Source organism: Camarhynchus parvulus, chromosome 6, assembly GCF_901933205.1.
Source record: "Camarhynchus parvulus chromosome 6, STF_HiC, whole genome shotgun sequence".
Classification (NCBI taxonomy): domain Eukaryota; kingdom Metazoa; phylum Chordata; class Aves; order Passeriformes; family Thraupidae; genus Camarhynchus; species Camarhynchus parvulus.
In genome coordinates, this window is record NC_044576.1 from 34,553,409 (window position 1) to 34,573,444 (window position 20,036).

General features: G+C 51.6%; 1 protein-coding gene across 1 annotated transcript in view; it reads right to left on the minus strand.

The window, feature by feature from the left end:
* The window catches only part of TCERG1L (transcription elongation regulator 1 like), a 51,001-nt gene that overhangs the window by 25,975 nt on the left and 4,990 nt on the right, over window positions 1–20,036 (minus strand). The window contains exon 5 of the mRNA XM_030951767.1: window positions 13,557–13,715. Coding sequence (XP_030807627.1) covers window positions 13,557–13,715 — 159 coding nt within the window. The remainder of the gene's footprint in view (window positions 1–13,556; window positions 13,716–20,036) is intronic.

Here is a 20,036-nt window from a genome sequence, read left to right on the forward strand (position 1 = left end):
CAGTGCTTTGGGAGCCCAAACCCACCCAGACGGGGCTGGGAATGGCCATCCCTGCTGTCCTTTGTGCTGGGAACAGCCTGGGGGTCACAGGGCATGGATGGGCACAGCTGGGAACAGAAACAGCAAAGCAGCAGCGAGGGGCACACAGGGCTGGGCTGGGAGGGAGGGGCACACACAGCACTTACAGAACCCCAGAGTGCCAGGCTGCTGTGGGCTCGAGGGATGAATCCATATTGATCCCTCCCCTAAATCCCATTCCATATCCATATCCATATCCATATCCATATCCATATCCATATCCATATCCATATCCATATCCATATCCATATCCATATCCATCCCCTAAATCCCACCCAGTGCCACCATCCCCTGTCCAACCTGGCCTGGGGAGTGCCCATACAGCCCAGGGGCCACTTCCATCAGCAGGGAGGAAAAAGGAGAAGAATTTTATAAATCAGACTTTTCTGCTCTCCTACCCAGTCAGAGCCGACCCTGGAAATCAGCATCGCTGGTTTTGGCAGAACCACCCAACTGCTCTGCTCTCCTTCATCCATCTGTCCTGGGCTTTGTGTTTGTTTGGTTTGGGTTTTCCCATTTTCAAATTGAAAAAAGGATACAGAAATTTCTGCTGAAGAGCTCTTTTCCTGCTGCACTGGAAAGAACCCACTCCCGGCCTGGGGGCAGCACAGGAGAATGACAAGGAGCTGGAAGGTGAGGGGTGGCACAGCCTGGCATGGCACAGCCTGGCACTGGCACAGGGGACTCGAGGCCATCCCAGGGACTGGGAGAAGCAGGATTTTTGGCACAGAAATGCTCTGAGTTTTTTTAGTTTAAAATTGATGGTGTAGAAGCCAAGTCACCCCAGTGGATTCCATCAGATGAATAAACTGCCCTGGAAGGAGGTCAGAAAATGAATGAAGGGTCTTCTCTCTTTGGTGAAATGAAAAATAAAAGCATGAGGCAGAGAAGTACAGCTGGAGAGAGAGATTTATGCCCAGATAAATCAGTGTGCAGCAGAACACAAATATGGGATTTTAGGGCCATCCCAACCCATTCCATGACTGATCCTGAGCAGATCCCAACCCCTGCTGGCCCCCAGCCCCTCCTCAGCAGAACAGGAGCTGCACTTTTGTTCCTGCAGGGTCATTTGGAGCTTTCATTTCAATATGCATTGCCATAACCACTTCAGAACTGGTGAATGCTGGAGTAAATTGCTTATTGGAGCGGGAAGGGAAGAAAGTCAGCAAGAATTCCTGAAAATCTGCAGAGTCAGGCCTAAGTGGCAATGAGCACCTTCTGCAGTGAGCTGTGCTGGGGAACATTTCCCTCTCCAATTTCTCCTCCTTTAACAACCTGGTTTTTTGCAATTTCCACCAAATGAGCAGCGAAACGAGGGAAGGCACAGAGGCTTCAAAAGCAAAGTGGAATCAAAACAAATCAACCCCCCAAAAGCTGGAGTGTCACATTCAGCCAGTTCTTACAGTCCTGTGCTGTGCTATTGGTGTTTGCAACATGCCCTGTAAAACCAGCCAGGGAAATGCTCCTCCCTGAGGGAGGGGGACAGGATGACCTTTGAAGGGCCCCTCAAAAACAAATTATTCCATTATTAGAGTGACAGCACCAGCAGAGCCCACACCCCAAACCTGCTGGGTTCAGGGGCATGAAGTATCCCCCACAGCCCTGTGAAGTGTCCTGCCCCTCCCTGCCAGGGATAATCCCAGAAACCTCAGCTCTGATCACCCTTCAAACCCTGCTGCAGCCCTTGGGACACCTGGGGAGTCCCAGGTTAGAAATTCCTCAGAGGAATCATTGCAGACAGGGCTTATCACCCCCATTTCTTCTCTTCTGGGGGAAATGGGTGTTCAAGGCCCTGTGCCCATCCCTACAAAGCCCTTGGCCAGCCCTGACCTCCTCTGGTGCTGCCCTTGTGATCCCAGGCAGGAATTCCTCCCTCTTTGTGCCAAATCCCAACAGTGGCTTGAACTGGGAAAAAAGAAGTTCACATGAAACAAGAAGTCTGTGAGCAGCAGAAGCTAAGAGAAAGCATTTCCCAACTTTTAATGAGATTTCTCATCACAGGAGCCATAAGAGCAGGGCTCACCATGACGGAATTGAACGCGACACATTTAATAACAAAAAGAGCAGGATTATTAAACCCCATTCAAGGCTTGCTTAGCAAAGCAAATGATGCAGATCCTGGCAGGCTCAGCTCGTGTCCCTGCGTGACTGCAGAGCTGAGCCCTGCTCCAGAGCCTGCTGGGCTCAGATCCTCAGCTTCGGGCTGCACATGCACTCCCGCTGGAGGCTCCCTCTGCCTGCTGCTGCTCTGCAAGAGGAGCAGGCAGGGGCTGTTTGGGCAAGGCTCGCAGGCATGAGGCACTGCTGGGTGCCTGTGCCAGGCCAGGGGCCGGGCTGGGCCCTTCTGGTGCCCTCCAGCTCAGGCTGTGCTGTGATCCCAGGGTGAAATTCACCTTTTGTCACTTATTTCTGACTGCCCTGATACGGAGCTGAAGTGTGAGACCCGTCCTGCTCTGGGAGCCCAGGGAAAGCAGAGCCCCAGTGTTGCAGACATCCTTTTTGTGAAAATCCTTTCTTAGGATTTTTCCTGCTGAAGGTGAGAAGTTTCAGCAACAAGATGTAACCAATGGTTATCTGCTGCTGTGGAATGCAACAGGTGCATCTGTGATTGGCCCAGCTTGGATGTTTATAATTAATGGCCAATCAAGGGCCAGAGTCCGAGAGAGCTGCTTTTGTTATCATTCATTCTTTTCTATTCTTAGCTTAGCCTCCTGAGGAAACCTTTCCTTCTATTTCTTTTTAGTTAGTTATAATGTAATATATATGATATATATCATAAAATAATAAATCAAGCCTTCTGAACATGGAGTCATCATTCTCGTCTCTTGCCTCATTCAGGAACCCTTGTGACCACGGTCACACCCCGGGGTGGCTTCTCCTTGAGCTTGCTTTGTGCCAGGGGGACTGGACAGCAAAAGGCACCAGAATTCATACTGAGAAGCACAGATTATTCCTTTAGGGACACTTCTGGCATTATGTGGAATTATGACAAGGTGCTCTGAGTTCCTGAGCTGCTCTGGCAAGGTGGGAATGGCGCTCCCGCAAAGGGATCCATCACTTCCCAGGACAAAGCAGTTATCACCATTTATCTGCCTCAGATCTGCTGCTCCTCTTGCATCAACCCCTCTCTAGTGAACATTCCCCTGAATTTCCATATTCTGCACTGAGACTGAGCCATCGAGCTGGCTTTACTCATTAAAAAGAAATCTTGGCAGAACTGTGCCCAAAAACAAGACAAATCTCTTCTCTCCATCTGAGAGATCCCGTTCCCAAGTGACAATGAAGTGACATGTTACACACTGTGAAACAAAAACCACTGAAACCTTCCCTGGCTGAACTGGGCTGCAGAGAAAACACAGAAAGGAAGAGGGAAGATGATGAAAAGCTCCAGCAAGGAGAATTCTCCTCGGCAGGACAGAGCCCACCAGGTGCCCGAGGTGCCACCAGGAGTGGGGAGAGCCTGGACTCCCCGGGGTCTGCAGGCTGGCCCAGGGTCAGACCAGGGTCCCTGCCTCCCTCCCTGGGTTACCTCCACACACAGGATCACCACCAGGCAATCACTGATTAAACAATTCATTAATTCCCTGGGAACCCTGCAGAGGAGACGTTCACCACAGCTGGGGCTCCCCCAAGGCACGGGTCAGCGAGCTCTGTCCTTCCCAAGCCTCTGCACCTCCCAAAGCCCAGCAGCCCCAGGAATGGGCTGACAGCAAACACAGAGGGAACTCAGAGACCAGGACCCAAACCCTGGGGGAATTCAGAGACAAGGACCCAAACCCTGGGGGAATTCAGAGACCAGAACCCAAACCCTGGGGGAATTCAGAGACAAGAACCCAAACCCTGGGGGAATTCAGAGACAAGGACCCAAACCCTGGGGGAATTCAGAGACAAGGACCCAAACCCTGGGGGAATTCAGAGACCAGGACCCAAACCCCAAGGGAATTCAGAGACCAGAACCCAAACCCTGGGGGAATTCAGAGACCAGAACCCAAACCTGCTGTTCTCCACTCCCTGCAGGAGCTGGATCTGGGACTGTGCATGGGCAGGGAGAGCCTCTCTCCACCCAGGCTGCCCTGGCTGTGGGGCTTGCAGAGCCCATGGAATTCCACCATCCCCTGGATTTACCACCCCCATGAGCACTGGGTGAAGCCAAGCCAAGCTCTGCTGCTCACTGGGGGAAAAACCCCAAGACTGTTCATCCTGCTGCCTCAGAACCCTGATCCTCTCCTGGGCTTTGCTGTAAATCCTGTGGGATCATGCAATAGCCTGAGCTGGGACCCACAGGATCACCCAGTGCAGCCCTGGCCCTGCATGGACACCCCAAAATCCCACCTGGGCACCCTGGCAGTGCTGTCCAAGGGCTCCTGGAGCTCTGGCAGCCTCAGGGCCGTGCCCATTCCCTGGGCAGTGCCAGCACCTCTGGGGATGAACCTTTCCCCTAAAACCCATCCAACCCCCCTGGCACAGCTCCAGCCCTTCCCTGGGTCCCATCCCTGTCCCAGGGAGCAGAGCAATACAAATCATTATTAATATTGGTATGAAAGCCCCAACAATCTGAATTTTTCTGGCATCTCACTCAGAGGATGCCAATTCCTGTCACCCCAGGAATGTGGCATTCCCTCCCAGGACACACAGCCCATGCCCAGCAGGGACTGCAGAGTGCTTCCAGCCTGCTTCCAAGAGCGCAGAGCTGCACTGAGACCTGCCCAGGCCCGCTGGCTCCTGCTGCATTACACAGCTTCATGGAGCCTCCAAAGTGGGGAAAAAAAGCTTGATTGGATTGTTGGGCAGGTTCTGAGAGCAGCAGCTCCTGACCCGGGTGACCTCCCTGCACTCCCAGCAGGGCAGGTGGCAGCCAGCCCGGATCAAAGGCTCCTCCTGAATTATTCATGGAGCCATCCGTGAATCAGAAGATTGGAAAATAAGGCGGAGGGGCCCACAGGCACAGCAGGGATTTGTGCTGGGGCTCTCCTGGGCTGGGACAGAGCTTCTCCAAGCCAGGGAGGGGAGGTGGGACCCCCCTGCAGCCCAGGGAGCCTCTGCCCACAGCAGGACAAAAGGGGGTGATGAGGATGGTGATGGTGATGGTTACCCCACAGCCTTCATCTCCCACAGCCCTTCTCACTGCTCTGCCCAGTCCCATTTCCCAAACTTTTATGATTCTTTTCCAGCCTCACACAAAGCCCAGCAGCAAATTTCCATCTCCTCTCTGGACAGGATGTAATTGTGAGAGAACACACTGAATTATGCAGCATCAGACCCCCAGACCCTCCCTTTGCTCCTGTCATAGCGCAGTAATTATTTCTGCACGAACCCATCCTTTGTGCTTTGGAGTGAAATCTTCAAGCACTCATTTCTGGGAGGCTTTGAGTCAGAAATTAGATTTGGAAATTTGAACCCAGCCAGGCAGAAACCAGGAATGTGACCCTTGGGCTCCATTTTTTTGGTGGTTTCTGAGTCAGGTTTAAGGTCCCAGGTTCTTGACACCGCAGAAGGAGCTCAGTGTGGAACAGGGGCTGGCAGGAGGGATTTTCTGGAAGGACCTCAAAGCCCACCCCATGCCACCCCTGCCAAGGGCATGGACCCTCCCACTATCCCCAAGTCCTTCTCCTTTTCCCCTTCCACCACCCCCACGTCCTGCATGTGCCAACAGAGCTGCACGTGCAATAAAATCCATGAAACTCCATTTAGTACCCTGGGGAAGCTCCTGTGGCACACTTAAAATTGGGAAATGTAATTAAGCTCCCTTATTTACATTCTGGCCAAGAAGGAAGATTCATTTCACCTCGTTACATTTCTTTGCACTTTAGTGGGGCCTGACTGAGGAATGGGGGAGCCACCCAGGAAACATCCACAGCTCCAAAGCAAAGCTGGGAACAAACACCAGGAAAATCCCTGAGGATTTGGTTCCCACCATCCAGGGGGCTGAACAGGAATGGCTGTTTGATTGGAGGAATAAAAAATAATAATAATAATAATAATAATAATAATAATAATAATAATAATAATAATAATAACAACAACCCTGAGCTCTCAGCCTCACAGAACCCCCACGTCATGCCATGATGCCCTGGAATTTCTATTCCCTCATAAGAAACTCCCAATCAGGAATTTCTGTACTAATTTTAGTTTCCAAGATGAAGAGCAGCAGCAATCTGAATGATTCACAGGATGGTTTGTGGCACAGGGTTTGCTCAGCTCTCAATGCCACTGGACAGAATGTCTGCAGCACTCCAGGGTTCCCTCCTATTCCAGGGAATGCTGAGATTATCCCCTTGCCCAGCACACCATGCTGAGAATTGCACCAGGAGGCAAAAGGCCCTGCAGATGCAAATCCTAAAAGTGGAGATTAATCCACTGGGATTGTGGAATTTCCTCCTCCATCAGGTTTAGCTTTGCACTGTGTTTACCCTGCATCCACCCCTGATTCAGGCCAAACATTGGGAATATATTAGTTGAAATCCACTCTGTGGCTTCATTTTACAGCATCAAAACCAGTCCCCAAATAGCTGAATAATAAAGGTGAACACATAAAAAATAATGTCTAAAAATGCTCTTTTTCCCCCTCCCTAATAAGCAAGACAAAAGCACACAAAGCAGCAGCACTCCCATCTTTTACAGGGGCCTCAGCAGATTTGCTGCCTTTTCCCCTCTCCAAGTCCCCCAATATTCCTGCTGGGCACCCCAAGCAGCACAAAAGCTGGGCCTGAACATCCCTTGGGGATTATTTTGCATCCCAGCACCATTCCACCAAGCCTTGGCCACACTTGCAGAGCTCCTAGTGCTTTAATTGCATAAATAAATGTCAGGACACAGCAGCAGCAGCCACCACAACAAGGTGTTCCCTCAGCTCCGATTTAAAACTCACGGGATTCTCATGGGAATTCTCATCCATTCATCTTCTTCTGGGGAAGAACAAGCAAGGGCTCCTCGTGGAATGATCCCATTGTCCTTCCAAGGCCTATTCCTTCCTTTCACTCAGTTTGGGTTTTCCTTCTAAGACTTCTGCTCCATTTACAAGAAATATACCCAGTTTGGTGAGGGCTTTTTAAGCGACACAAATCTCAGTTAATTTGAGCCTCTAACAGAAAGAAAAAGAGCCCAGGCTGCCTGTGCATCCCAGGCTCCTGAGAGGGACCAGGGAAAAGGAGAAACTCCTGTGTCAGTGTGTGAGCCCCGAGCCCCAGCAGTGCTGCCAGCCCCAGCCTCACCTATGAAGCAGAGTAGAAATTTTCCAGGGCAGAAATCCATCTTGATTTAGGTGAAATGTACATTTTTGAGTTGAGTCTGTGGTTAGCAAACATAGCTATTTAGCCTGACTGCAGAGCCTAGGCTCAGAGAAACTGCTTCAGAGAAGGACAGAGATAAGGGGTGGGGAGACAGAGGGTGATAGAGACAGAGAGACTGCTGTGAGAGCAGGTCAGCCTGACCTAGGAATTCCTTCTGATAAAGAAGAACTAGCAGCAAATGTCACCTGAAATTCATAAAAATGAATATGTATGAACCTATTGTGAAATTGTATGCATGTGTATCTGAGAGGGGGATAAAAAGGGACCTGAAGTTCCCAGAAGTACACATGTCATTTTAGGGGAATGATTCCCACATGGATCCAGCCCTGTAATAAACATACCGGCTTTACAACTTTCACAAAGTTGTGGAGTTTGGATTATCTCCACAAAACACCTGGATGGGGAAAACCTGTGACCGTGTTCACAGGGGTCCTTGGATGAGGGAAGAGACAAAGATCTGACTCCATGGTTCAGAAGGCTGATTTATTATTTTGTTATATATATTACATTAAAACTATACTAAAAGAATAGAAGAAAACGTTTTATCAGAAGGTTAGCTGAGCTAAGAATAGAAAGGAATGATAACAAAGGTTTGTGGCTTGGGCTCTCTGTCTGAGCCAGCTGGGCTGTGATTGGCCATTAATTAGAAACAACCACATGGGCCAATCACAGATGCACCTGTTGCATTCCACAGCAGCAGATAACCATTGGTTACATTTTGTTCCTGAGGCCTCTCAGCTTCTCAGGAGGAAAGATCCTAAGGAAAGGATTTTCCATAAGAGATGTCTGTGACGAAAACCCCCCTGGCAGGGCTCTGAGCAGGGGAGCTGCTGCTCCTGCGAGTGAAACCTGCTGGAAACACTGCCCAGCACTGCACTTCCCACAGCACACCCAGCTCAGTGCTTTAACAAGCACTTACAGACACAGTAAATTAACTCTGACTTCCATGACATTTACCAAGAGCTGGGCACGACTGAGAGGATTTGGGTTGTTTGTCTTTTGTAACTGCCACTGCAGTATTGATATTTTTCCCTTTGTCAATACCTTGCTATTACATCCCAGGCACTGAGAGCCTCTCCTGGAGCACACCACGGGAGCAGCTGCTTAACCATGAGCCTGGCCTAAGCAGGACTGAGGTGGGGCCTCCTCCTGATGTCCAGCCTAACCCTCAGCTCCTGGCCCTGCTCCCCAGACATCCCAAAGCCTTGGGAACCCCTGTTGGTACAAAGTGCACTGTGATCCATAAACCCAGCCAGGCCTACCATGGATTTGCACCAATAAACTGCCCATGAGTGGCTTTGGATGGTGCAAAAATGTGCAATTCCACAGAGCTGTGCCTGACCTCACCCTGCCCACCCTCCTCCTGCACTTGGCCTTGGCATGCCAAACCAGCTGAGTTTTCACACTGAGAGCCATCCCCCCATTATCACAGGGTCCTGAGTGGGCAGCTCCAGCTCCCAGCAGGGAATTACTGTGCAGGAGGAGGGAACTGGTACCATTTCAGTGGGCTCTGGGCATTATCTGAGCCCCTGAACCAGCCCACCTTCCCTCTGGTGTGCCCACACAGGGAACCAAAATGTGATTTTGTGCTGAACGCTAGTCCAGGCAGGAAGTTATCACTTTAATAACTATAAACATTCATTTGCTTGCTTCGTTAGCCAGCATTAGAGCAGGGCACAGCATTTACAGCCAGCTCATAAACCACCAGCCTGTGCCACCCAGCACTCCCAGCCAGCCAGTGCCAGTGCCAGGCACACCCAGCAAGGCCAGGGGAGGCTTCCCCAGGAGGGGAGCTGTAGCCATGATATTTCATGAAAAATCCTTTCCTTAGGATGTTTCCTCCTGAGAAGCTGAGAGGCCTCAGGAACAAAATGTACCCAATGGTTATCTGCTGCTGTGGAATGCAACAGGTGCATCTGTGATTGGTCTCATGTGGTTGTTTCTAATTCATGGCCAATCACAGCCCAGCTGGCTCGGACTCTCTGTCACAGACACAAGCCTTTGTTATCATTCTTTCTTTTTCTATTCTTAGCCAGCCTTCTGATGAAATCCTTTCTTCTATTCTTTTAGTATAGTTTTAATGTAATATATATCATAAAATAATAAATCAGCCTTCTGAACCATGGAGTCAGATCCTTGTCCCTTCCCTCATCCTGGGACCCCTGTGAACACGGTCACAGGGAGCCCCACATTCCTCCCTGGGGCTTTGCCTGTTCTCCCAAAATGTTCATTTGTGCTCACCTGATGCCATGGAATTCCCGTGCAGGGGAGGCTGGGCTAAGGTGAATTGAGCAGTGCACCAGGAGGATTCCCACAGGGAGGATGCCAAAGGTGGCAGTGAGCCCAGCAGAGCCCCAGCTGCAGAGCCAGCAGGAGCCACCCCTGGCCAGAGCTGTGGGGGCTTCCCAGGCTCTGCCCCACTGCACTGCAGCTGGTAATTAGCTCATTAACACAAGGAAGGAAGTGGTGTGCACAGAGGCTGGGCACGTGGAACTGGGAGGGAAGAGGTTGGCCAGGAAACATCTGGGAAATGCTGGAACATCCATGCCAGGTTGGACACTGGGGCTGGGAGCACCTGGGACAGTGGGAGGAGCCCCTGCCATGGCAGGAGTGGCTCTGGGGGGGCTCTGAGGTCCCTCCAAACCAATCCATCCTGGGCTCCTGTGATGCCCTGGGGACCTTAGGCTGAGCTCAGGGGCTCAGTGGGACTAACCCCAGAGCCCTTCCCCAGCCCTGAGCCCTTCCCAGGCCCTGTGGCCACGCTGGGACACTCTGTGCCTCTGCTGGGAGGAGCACCAGGGCCCCCCCAGGCCATGAGCCAGCTCTGAAGTGTGCTCTGAGGTGGGCTCAGTCAGTCCCTGCCGAGGAGGGACTGACAGACACGGACAGACTGACAGACACGGACAGAGCGAGCCTGGCTCAGTGAGCAGGCCCTGCCGAGGAGGGACTGACAGACAGACACGGACAGAGCTCAGGCTCAGAGCTGGCACCAAGAGCAGCCCTTGGCACCCAGGATTAAGGTGCTGAGAGGAAAAGGCTCAGTCACTTCCCAGCTGCTCCGTGGCAGCCTAAACCACCACATTTAAACCCTTAAATAATGCTGAGAGCCAGGGAACAGGTGGCAAATGGATTCTATGGCAGATGGTGCCTTTTTTAATATTTGTGCTCGCTGCTAATTTACAGAGTCCATAAGCACAGGCTCATCTCTTACCTCCTTCACTGCTACCATTAAAAACCTGCATGTGAGGAAAATAAACACCCACTCCTTTATGCAGGAGCTGCAGAGGGGTGTTCGAGATTACCAGACACCCCATTCCTTAATTACTGCAGGTAAGTGCTGGTGCTGGCAAATGTAATGCATTTAGGGTTTCTTTGAGGCAGATCTCAGAGCCCTGCGTGGCAGTGCTGGGAAATGCAGTTTCCTCCCCCAGCAGGGCCCAGGAAGATGCAGCACAGCGAGGAGCTGCATCTCCACAAGCTCCTGTTTAGTCTTTATGTTAAACCTGGCACAAAATCCACACTCACAGCCAGGCTGCCATGAAATATTTAAGGGAACATTTGCCTGGGAGATGCACGAGCAGCACCACCAGTAGATGCAAAATGAAGAAAGGAAATAAAAGCAATCCTAACCCAAAATGGGGCTGCAATTGCATTGCTGGAACCTTCTCTGCTCACCTCACTGGTGTGGGAGCAGAGGGCACAGAAATGTGGGGCCAAGGCCCCTCTCACTGCACAGAGCCTGAGCTGGAGCCTCTCCAGCCACAGATCACTCCATGGACAGGTTCCTCAAGCTTCAACATTTTATTCCATATAAAACAGCATTTTATGTTGCTATTAAACCCGGGACTTTTATGCTGCTTCTCTCCCACACGTTTATTTCATCATTACAAGTTTTTCTAGGCTCAGCAGAGTGACAAAACAATCCCCAAGAGCACCACTGGCTGCAGAGCCAAGGCACAGCAACCTGCAGCAGCCAGCACCTCCCAGCCCTGTGTGCTCAGCCCCATTGCCAGGGCTCCAGCTGGGATTCCTCACAGCCTCCTACAGGAAAAGGCTGCCTTTAAATTCCCCAGATATCCTCTGCTCTCTCAGAGCTTTGCTTCTGATTTTCCTTCCCAAAATGTAAAATAAATTGTATTAAAAGTGAATTTTAAAAAATGACCACACTCCATTGTGCACTCACAGTTCTCCTAAATTCCTGGTGATTTGCTTTGGGGGAATTCCAAGGAATTTCCTCTGTGAGGATGGAAAAGCAGCAGAGCTTGGATCCCCACCTGTCCTGTGCCCTTCCCACACCTCCCACCTTCTGTTAACACCCTGCTATTAATTCCCAAAGGTATTAATTAGGCTGCCAGCAATTAACTCCAAGGCTGCAAAACTAACCACAATCAAAGGCCTAAAAAAAGTAAATATTCACTCCTAAGACTATTGATCAAATTGAGCAAATCCCTGTGACTGGAGACACGGGACCACACAAGGCAGGAACAGGACACTGCTCTCCAATAGAATCAATTAACAGGGGATAATCAATTAACTGGGCTAACCATACACACAATGTTCAGCCTTCCAGGCACCAATAAACATGGCGATTGAAGCTGGAAATCCTGTCATTTTGGGGTATTTAAGTTCATTGCTACTGCGTGCCCGTGGCCTTTCACAAGCTTTAGACAAGGGTACTGTGGGAAGGTCCTTAACCCCAGGGTCACAGCTCCTTAACCCCAGGGTCACAGCTCCTTAACCCCAGGGTCACAGGTCATCATCCCCAAGGTCACAGGTCATTAACCCCAAGGTCACAGGTCATCAACCCCAAGGTCACAGCTCCTTAACCCTAAACTCACAGCTCCCTAACCCCAGGGTCACTTCTTAGGTGACAGGGGGATGAGGATAAACACAGCCTGTGTCCATCCCCACCCTGTCCCCAGCTCTGAGTGCCACCTGCAGGGATGGGCACTGCAACCCTCCCTGGGCAGTGCCTGAGCCCCCTTTCCATGGGGAAATTCCTGCTGTGCCCACCCTGAGCTGCCCTGGCCCAGCCTGAGGCCGTTCCCTCTGCTCCTGTCCCTGTTCCCTGGAGCAGAGCCCGACCCCCCGGCTGTGCCCTCCTGGCAGGAGCTGTGCAGAGCCACAGGGGCCCCTGAGCCTCCTTTTCCAGCCCCTTCCCTCCTCTGGGCCCGTTTGCTGCTCCCAGCCCTGGTCCCACAGCCCTGCTCTGGCAGGAAGGGAATCCCTGGATCCATCTCTCATTAAACACCAAAGCAGAGCTCCCCACCAACACCAAAGCAGAGCTGCACCTTCTGCAGAATTCAATCTCCCTGTGCCTTGCTGTGCTACTCCTCAATTACAAGAAAGATGGAAAACTCACCCTCATTCCATTTTTCACTTAATTAGCAGATAACTGTTCTAAAAATAGCCCCAGGCACCCCAGGTGCAGGCACAACCATTGCCCTAAAGGCTCCCGACCACCAGGCCTGCCCAGCCAGGCAGGGATCCCCTCAGCTGCCACCTTCAGAAAGGTTCCACTCAGCACCCACAAAAAAGCCATTTCTGCAGGCACCAGCCACAGCTCAGCGCTGGGAAAGGGCCCGGGCTGAGCTCTCCCAGCACGTTTGTAACTAAAAACACCCAGAGAATCTGCTGGGGACTTCATCCAGTGCTGTCCCATGGTGTGCAGACACCTCGTGAGGGCCCTTCCAGCTGAGGACATGAACCTTCCCGCTGAGGACATGAATGTTCCAGCTGAGAAGGGGAACGTTCCAGCTGAGGACATGAACATTCCAGCTGAGAACGTGAACGTTCCAGCTGAGAACATAAACATGAACGTTGCAGCTGAGAACATAAACATGAACGTTGCAGCTGAGAGGGTGAACGTTGCAGCTGAGAAGGGGAATGTTCCAGCTCAGCTGTGACCACACCACCATAACCTGAGGGTGGCCTGAGGGGCTCAGAGATTTGCCCACATAACCCCCTGAGATGAGGCAGGAATGAGCTCAGCTGGCCCCAAATGCCCCAGGGATACATCCATGACAAACATCCCGGAGCTCTGAACCACTCCTGACACCCAGCCCCCAGGATGTCTCCAAACTGCTCGGGAACCCCCAGTTTAACCCCGGCAGTGCCACCCGTGCCCAGCACTCACCCCCCCACACGCCCTGTGCTGCCCAGACTCTCCCCGGGCCCACACGACCTTACCTGGGAAGGGCGAGGCCAGCAGGGGCACTTTGATGGGGGACAGGGCGAGGAGCTGGCAGGGCTGCAGGCCCGGCGTGGCCTGCGGGGCCTCGGGCTCCAGGGCCAGCAGCGCCAGGCTCTGCGTGCCACCCACGGCTTTAAGGCTGCTCTGGCACCCACCTGTGGGAGAGACAGAGGTGTGATGTTGGTGAGGAAGGAACAGGGAAGACTTATAAATATGATTGCCTGGTGGAAGATTTTGAGAATATGGAAAATGTAGACGAGATTGAAATGAAGGCAACCTTTGAGATCCCCTAGTTACTGAACAACGGGAAAACAATGGTGTGGCCGAGCAGGTAATCCCCTTCTTGATGAAACAATAACCTCTCCAAGCAAGCAGGTCCAAGGGTCAGAAGAAGACCCTGACTGCTTGGCAGGAGAGGTCCAAAGAGGAGTTTTTAGGGTTTAAAGTGTAACACAGTATGGTAATGTAATGATTCTTACAGGCTGTATGGAAATGCTGTAGGATTTGTATCTTGTACTAGATTGGCTACTGAGAATCAGAATATTCAACACAGAAGATGATTTAACGCATGGTAACGGGAACCTCGCTCTCTCACTTGCTCACTCTTCTATGCTCTAAGCTTCTCTTACTCTTGCTCTCTTTTTCTTGCTCTTTTCGCCTCTTTTGCTCTCTCTCGGCCCTGCTCTGAGCTGCGGCTGGCAGCTCCCAGCAGGGCTCTGCACCCACGCCATGCCAATAAAACTGCATGTCCACGACCTAGCCTCTGCATGTCCACAACCTAGCCTGAGATTTCTTGTCTCCATCCATCCCGACCGTGCAGGACACCCTGGCGCTCCTACAGTGTGAGATCTCGGGGTCTCTGCTGCTCACAGGGACTCTGAGATGTGTTAGAAAGTCTCTTTTCCCAGCCTGGCACTCGAAGAAGGAGTCAGAGCTCTTCTGTTCTCCTTCTCAAGGTTAATTATTGTATCTTATTTATAAAATTCTTTCTCCTGTCCAGCCAAGGTCTGCTCAGCAAGACAGTCCAGGCACTCTGTTTGTCCCCGGGTCAGCATTGTTATCTTTTTATACTAAAAACTACGTGTACAATATTTACAATTACTTCCCAATACCCATCACCTGTGTTAGACAGTGAGCTTCTACTCTAAACCAATCCCAAAGTGCCACCAGCACAGCAGGAGATGGAGGCCAAGAAGAAGAAGGAGAAAGGCTGGACATGCTCAGATTCCTCCATCATGCCCCCTGAACACCCATGCTAAAAACCTCAAAAATCTATTTTTCACCCTGTGATAAATACACTATCATTCTACTTAAGCTTTCGTAGCTTGTAATTCTTCATATAAAGTTAGTAATTATTTTTTCCAAAAGCTAAATCAAAAGCACAAGAGTTTTGAGCTCTGTGCCAAAGTCTCTGAGCCCCCTGGGCAGGGGCTCGAGCCCTCTAAAGCAGCCAGAAAAATTTCCTGAGTCTGCAGAGCCATTGCAAACCCTGCTGGCCACGTTCCTGCGCCCCTGCTGCAGGTGGCCCTGCCTGGGCAGGGGTTGGGTGATCCCAGAGGTGCCCCAGGCCCAGCTGTTCTGTCCTGAGCCATTCCTGAGGGACCCAGAGCCCTCTGGTGATGGTGAATCCAAAGGACCCAGAGCCCCTCTGGTGATGGTGAATCCAAAGGACCCAGAGCCCCTCTGGTGTCGTGATTCCAAAGCCCAGCTCTTGTGGCACAGAGCCATTGCTGAGGGACCCAGAGTCCCTTTGGTGATGGTGATTCCAAAGGACCCAGAGCCCCTCTGGTGATGGTGATTGCAAAGCCCAGCTGGTGGCTGGAGCATTTTCTGCCATGGAGCCCCACAGATGTGAGCACATCACCCACAGGGACAAGGCAGCAGTGAATCACACACAAACTTTGCAGAGTCATTACATTTAAATGAAAAAACTTAATAAAAAAGTCAAATATTTGAACACAGGGAACACAATCCTTCTCAGCTTTCCAAAGTGTAACTGTCTGATGCCAAAGCTGAATTTATTCCTTGCTATATTAGGCACCCGCTGCTCCCTGGCCTGCCTGGCTGTTCTGCTGTGTCCTGCACACAAATCCCTGAGTTTGACAAGCTCTGTATCTCATCTCCTTCATCCCAAAAACTCAGCAGGACGCTTCATGGAATCTCTGAGGCTCCCAGCCCAGGGAGTCCCAGCCGTGCCCATCCCCACCTTGTCACACAGAGCTCTGAGTGCCACCTCCAGGTGACACCCGAAGGGATGGGCACCCCAGCCCTCCCTGGGCAGCCCCAGGAATGTCCCAAATCAAAGCTCGAACACCCTTCAGCCCTTGCACCATTCACTCCCCAGCCTGACAGTGCCAGGGAAGACCTTCAGAGCTCAGTCTTGGCTAATTACGTTAAATAAACAAGAACAGAGTGCAAAACTCTTGAGCAGAGCAAATCTGACAAACAGCAGCTGTTCCTCCCTCCACCCGAGCTTGCGATTCAGAAATTAAGCAATCATCAGCTCCTTGTGGCATCCAGCAAAGCCCAGCCCTGGTTCAAACCCTGCAGGCACTGGGAGGCACCTGAGGCTCCACAGCCCCCAGCTGATCCCACTGCAGGCCCTCCCTCACCCCGAGGCTCCCTTTCCATGTGCATGCCAGGAGAACAGGGAATGGGTGCTGGGGAGGGAGGCTCTGGGGTGGGGAATGCAGCCCCCGAACAGCCCCAGGCAGGAGAATCCCAGCAGGGACCCGGGCTGAGATCACAGCATCAGGGAAATGGTTGGGAGGGGACCCCAAATCCCCCCAGTGCCACCCCTGCCATGGCAGGGACACCTCCCACTGTCCCAGGTGCTCCCAGCCCCAGTGTCCAGCCTGGCCTTGGGCACTGCCAGGGATCCAGGGGCAGCCCCAGCTGCTCTGGGCACCTGTGCCAGGGCTGCCCACCCTGCCAGGGAACAATTCCCAATTCCCAATCTCCCATCCAGCCCTGCCCTCTGGCACTGGGAGCCATTCCCTGTGTGCTGTCCCTCCATCCTTGTCCCCAGTCCCTCTGCAGCTCTCCTGGAGCCCCTTCAGGCCCTGCCAGGGCTCTGAGCTCTGCCTGGAGCTGCTCCTGTCCAGGTGAGCACCCCCAGCTTTGTCCCAGCCCTTTACAAACAACTACTTCCCCACAAAATAAGCCCTGCATTAGCAAAGCAGAAGTTCAGTGTTTTCAGTGTCACCAAATAAAGGCCATTATTTCCACAGTCATTATTCCTCCATGCCAAGGAACACCTGCAGATGCACTAACAGGCACACAGGCCAAACAAACGCCACAAATATTTATGTTTTGATCATTTAGCAATGGATAAATGAAAACAGATTTTTCTGCCAGACCAACTGGCAGAAATTAAAAAAACAAAAAATAAAAAACCATCAGTGTCCAACCAATCCAAGTGTTAAACAGAAGCTCATTGTTCATTCACCTGGGAAGTGGAGCAATCCTTCAGTGGGGTCAAACACCTGCCCTCCAAGAGCCTGTGCTCATTCCCAATTCCTGCTGCTGGGAGAAACCCCCAAACACCTCCTGTGAAAGCTAATGCTGTCTGCAAGCACGACTTTGCTGTGCCTTCCTGCAGGGCACATGAGCAGGAAGGTTGTTTACTTCTCATTTGATTCTTTTCTTCTGGAGAGGAGGATGTGATTTCCCCAAAGAGGGCAGGAGAACAGGAGAGTGATGTGAGCTGGGCAGGCACAGCCTGCGCCGAGCTGGGCTGCTCATTAAACTTGCATCAATGCCCTCATCAAAGTTTCATTGCTCAGCTGAAAGAGAAGTTTGGGCAGTTTCCCCTCCTTTGATGGAGCGCTCTCTCTGTCTCTCCTGGTGAATAACTGCACGGAGGAAGGGCCATCCCTGGGGGCTCAGCGCTGGGAGAGCAGGGGCAGGGCTCAGCAGGTCCTGCAGTGCCTCAGCTCAGCAGCATCCCCAGTCCAGCCACCCAAACACAGCCCAGCCCTGCCCAAGGCACTGCCCACAGGGCCAGGGCTCCCCCAGCGCTGGGGGCACCCACCTGAGAAGTTTTCCTCACAAACAAACCAGATCTTGCTGTGGGTTCTGTTCAAAAAGGCCTTGAAAGGGTTTCAGAGTTACCATTAATCACTCTGTACCCACAGGGGGAATTTCAAAAGTCACACACCATGAAAACAGGAGTCAAACACCATCACTGACATCACCATCACTGACATCACCACCACTGATATCACCACCAATGATACTGCAATGAGGGGAACATGCAGGACTTTTTCCAGCAATGGTGTTTTCCCCAGGTCTGATTCTGCCAGGTCATGGTACACCTGGCAGAGAGGTGCCAACCTCTCCTCTGAATCCCAGAGCCACTGAGGCTGGAAAAGCCCTCCAGGATCACCGAGTCCCAGCTGTGCCCGGTGCCCACCTTGTCCCCAGCCCAGAGCTCTGAGTGCCACCTCCAGGAATTCCCTGGGCACCTCCAGGGATGGGCACTGCAACCCTCCCTGGGCCCTTGCAGTGTTCCTGTTCCCAACACCATCCTCCCCCTGCTGTAACAGGAGCCCCCAGTGCTGTGCCTGCACCCAGCCCAGCCCCTCACAGCCCAGCTGATGGCTTTTAGCAGAATTTTCTGTATTTTTAAGAAGGATTCTCTGCATCTTTCAGCTCTGATGTCTTTAAGCAGAATTTTCACTATTTTTAAGTCAGATTGTCTGCATCTTTCAGCTCTGAGTCTTTAGGCAGTATTTTCACTATTTTTAAGTCAGATTCTCTGGATTTTTAGCTCCAGGACTTCAGGCAGAATTCTCTGTCCCTTCCTTTGACCTCAGCCGCAGAAGGAGCCCAATGGTGCCCCCGTGACCCTCAAGCCCCCTCTGAGAGCAGACAGATGTTCCCAGGTGTGCCAAACAGGTGCTGCTCAGTGTGCTGAAACCCTCTGTGCTATACAGCCTGCTGGGCAACGTCCTGGCACCTCCTCCTGGCACTGAGCTGGGCTTCTGGAGCCTGAGCTGAAAGGGGAGCACCTCCCCAAACGGCACCAGAGAGCCCAAAAGGGCCCAGGCAGGCACAGGGACACGTGTGAGGTGGAAGGATTCTGCAGCAGGGAGGTGATGTGAAAACGTGAGTGAGACAGGAGGGGTGGGACACTTCAGTGGATAAATTCAGATTTGTGCAAAACTTTCATTGCATGTGGAACAAAAGTCTCCTTCTCAACCTGAGCTGTGCCTGTGTTTAGAGTCCCTAAAAGACACAGGGATAGCCCTGCAGAACACCAGGGATATCCCCTGCAACAAAGGAACAGACACAGGGATACCCTGCAAAGGCGACACAGGATATCCACGCAAAAAACAAAGGAAAAATAAAACACACAAACAGACACAGGATCCCAAAAAATAACATCTGAAAATCAAAAACACAGATAAAAGAGACAGGATTTCACTGCAAAGGGGAACAGGGATGTCCTGAAAGGAACACAACAGGGATATCCACTGGGAAACAAAACAGACACAGGGATATCCCTGCAAAGGGAACAGACACAGGGATGTCCCTACAAAGGGAACAGACACAGGGATATCCCACTGCAAAGGGAAACAAACACAGCAATAGCCTGGCAAAGGGAAACACACCAATAGCCCTGCAAAGGAAACAAACAAACGCAGGGATGTTCCTGCAAAGGGAACAGGGATGTTCCTGTAAAGGGAAACAAACACCCCAATAGTCCTGTAAACACAAACAAACACAGGGATGTCCCTGCCAAGGGAACAAACACAGGGATATTCCTATAAAGGGAAACAAACACACCAATAGTCCTGCAAAGGAAACAAACAAACACACCAATAGCCCTGCAAAGGAAACAAACAAACTCAGGGATGTCCCTGCTTTCCGATGTCCCTGCTTTCCTGATGTCCCTGCTTTCCAAGGGGGAAATGAGCTCCTGGCACTGGCACTGTAATAATCCCAGTGACTGCCAGTCCCAGCCCTGCTCACTTTCCTGCTCGAGTGCAGTAAACAGAAATCCCTGGCTGCTCCCAGACAGCCGTGCACGCCCCGAGAGCTGGATTTATTCACACCGAGCTCCCGGGGTCAGGAGGGACGATGTTATGGAAAGGTCAGAACAGCAGCCCTGCCCACAAACACATTGCTCCTGGGGTTATTGCTGTCATTGAAGTGGGAAAACAAACTTCACTCTAAGTTTCTCTTGATTTGACGAGATAACGGGAAAAGCACCAAAAAACCATAAGCTTAATGAGCAAAACAAAAACTTTGTGAAAGCTGTGGTTAAAGCCAAGCATTCCCAGACCTAATAAAGCACTTGGCTGGCAGTGCTTGAATGTTCCACAAACAAAGAGAGGCTTGATGGCTTTTCAGGGACATGAATGGGGTCCTGCTGTGCTATTCTCTGTCCCCAAACAGGGAACCCCAGCATACGCACTTAAATACAATATAATCCAATTTGCGAAGCCAAAACCCGAGTGCTTGTAAAAATA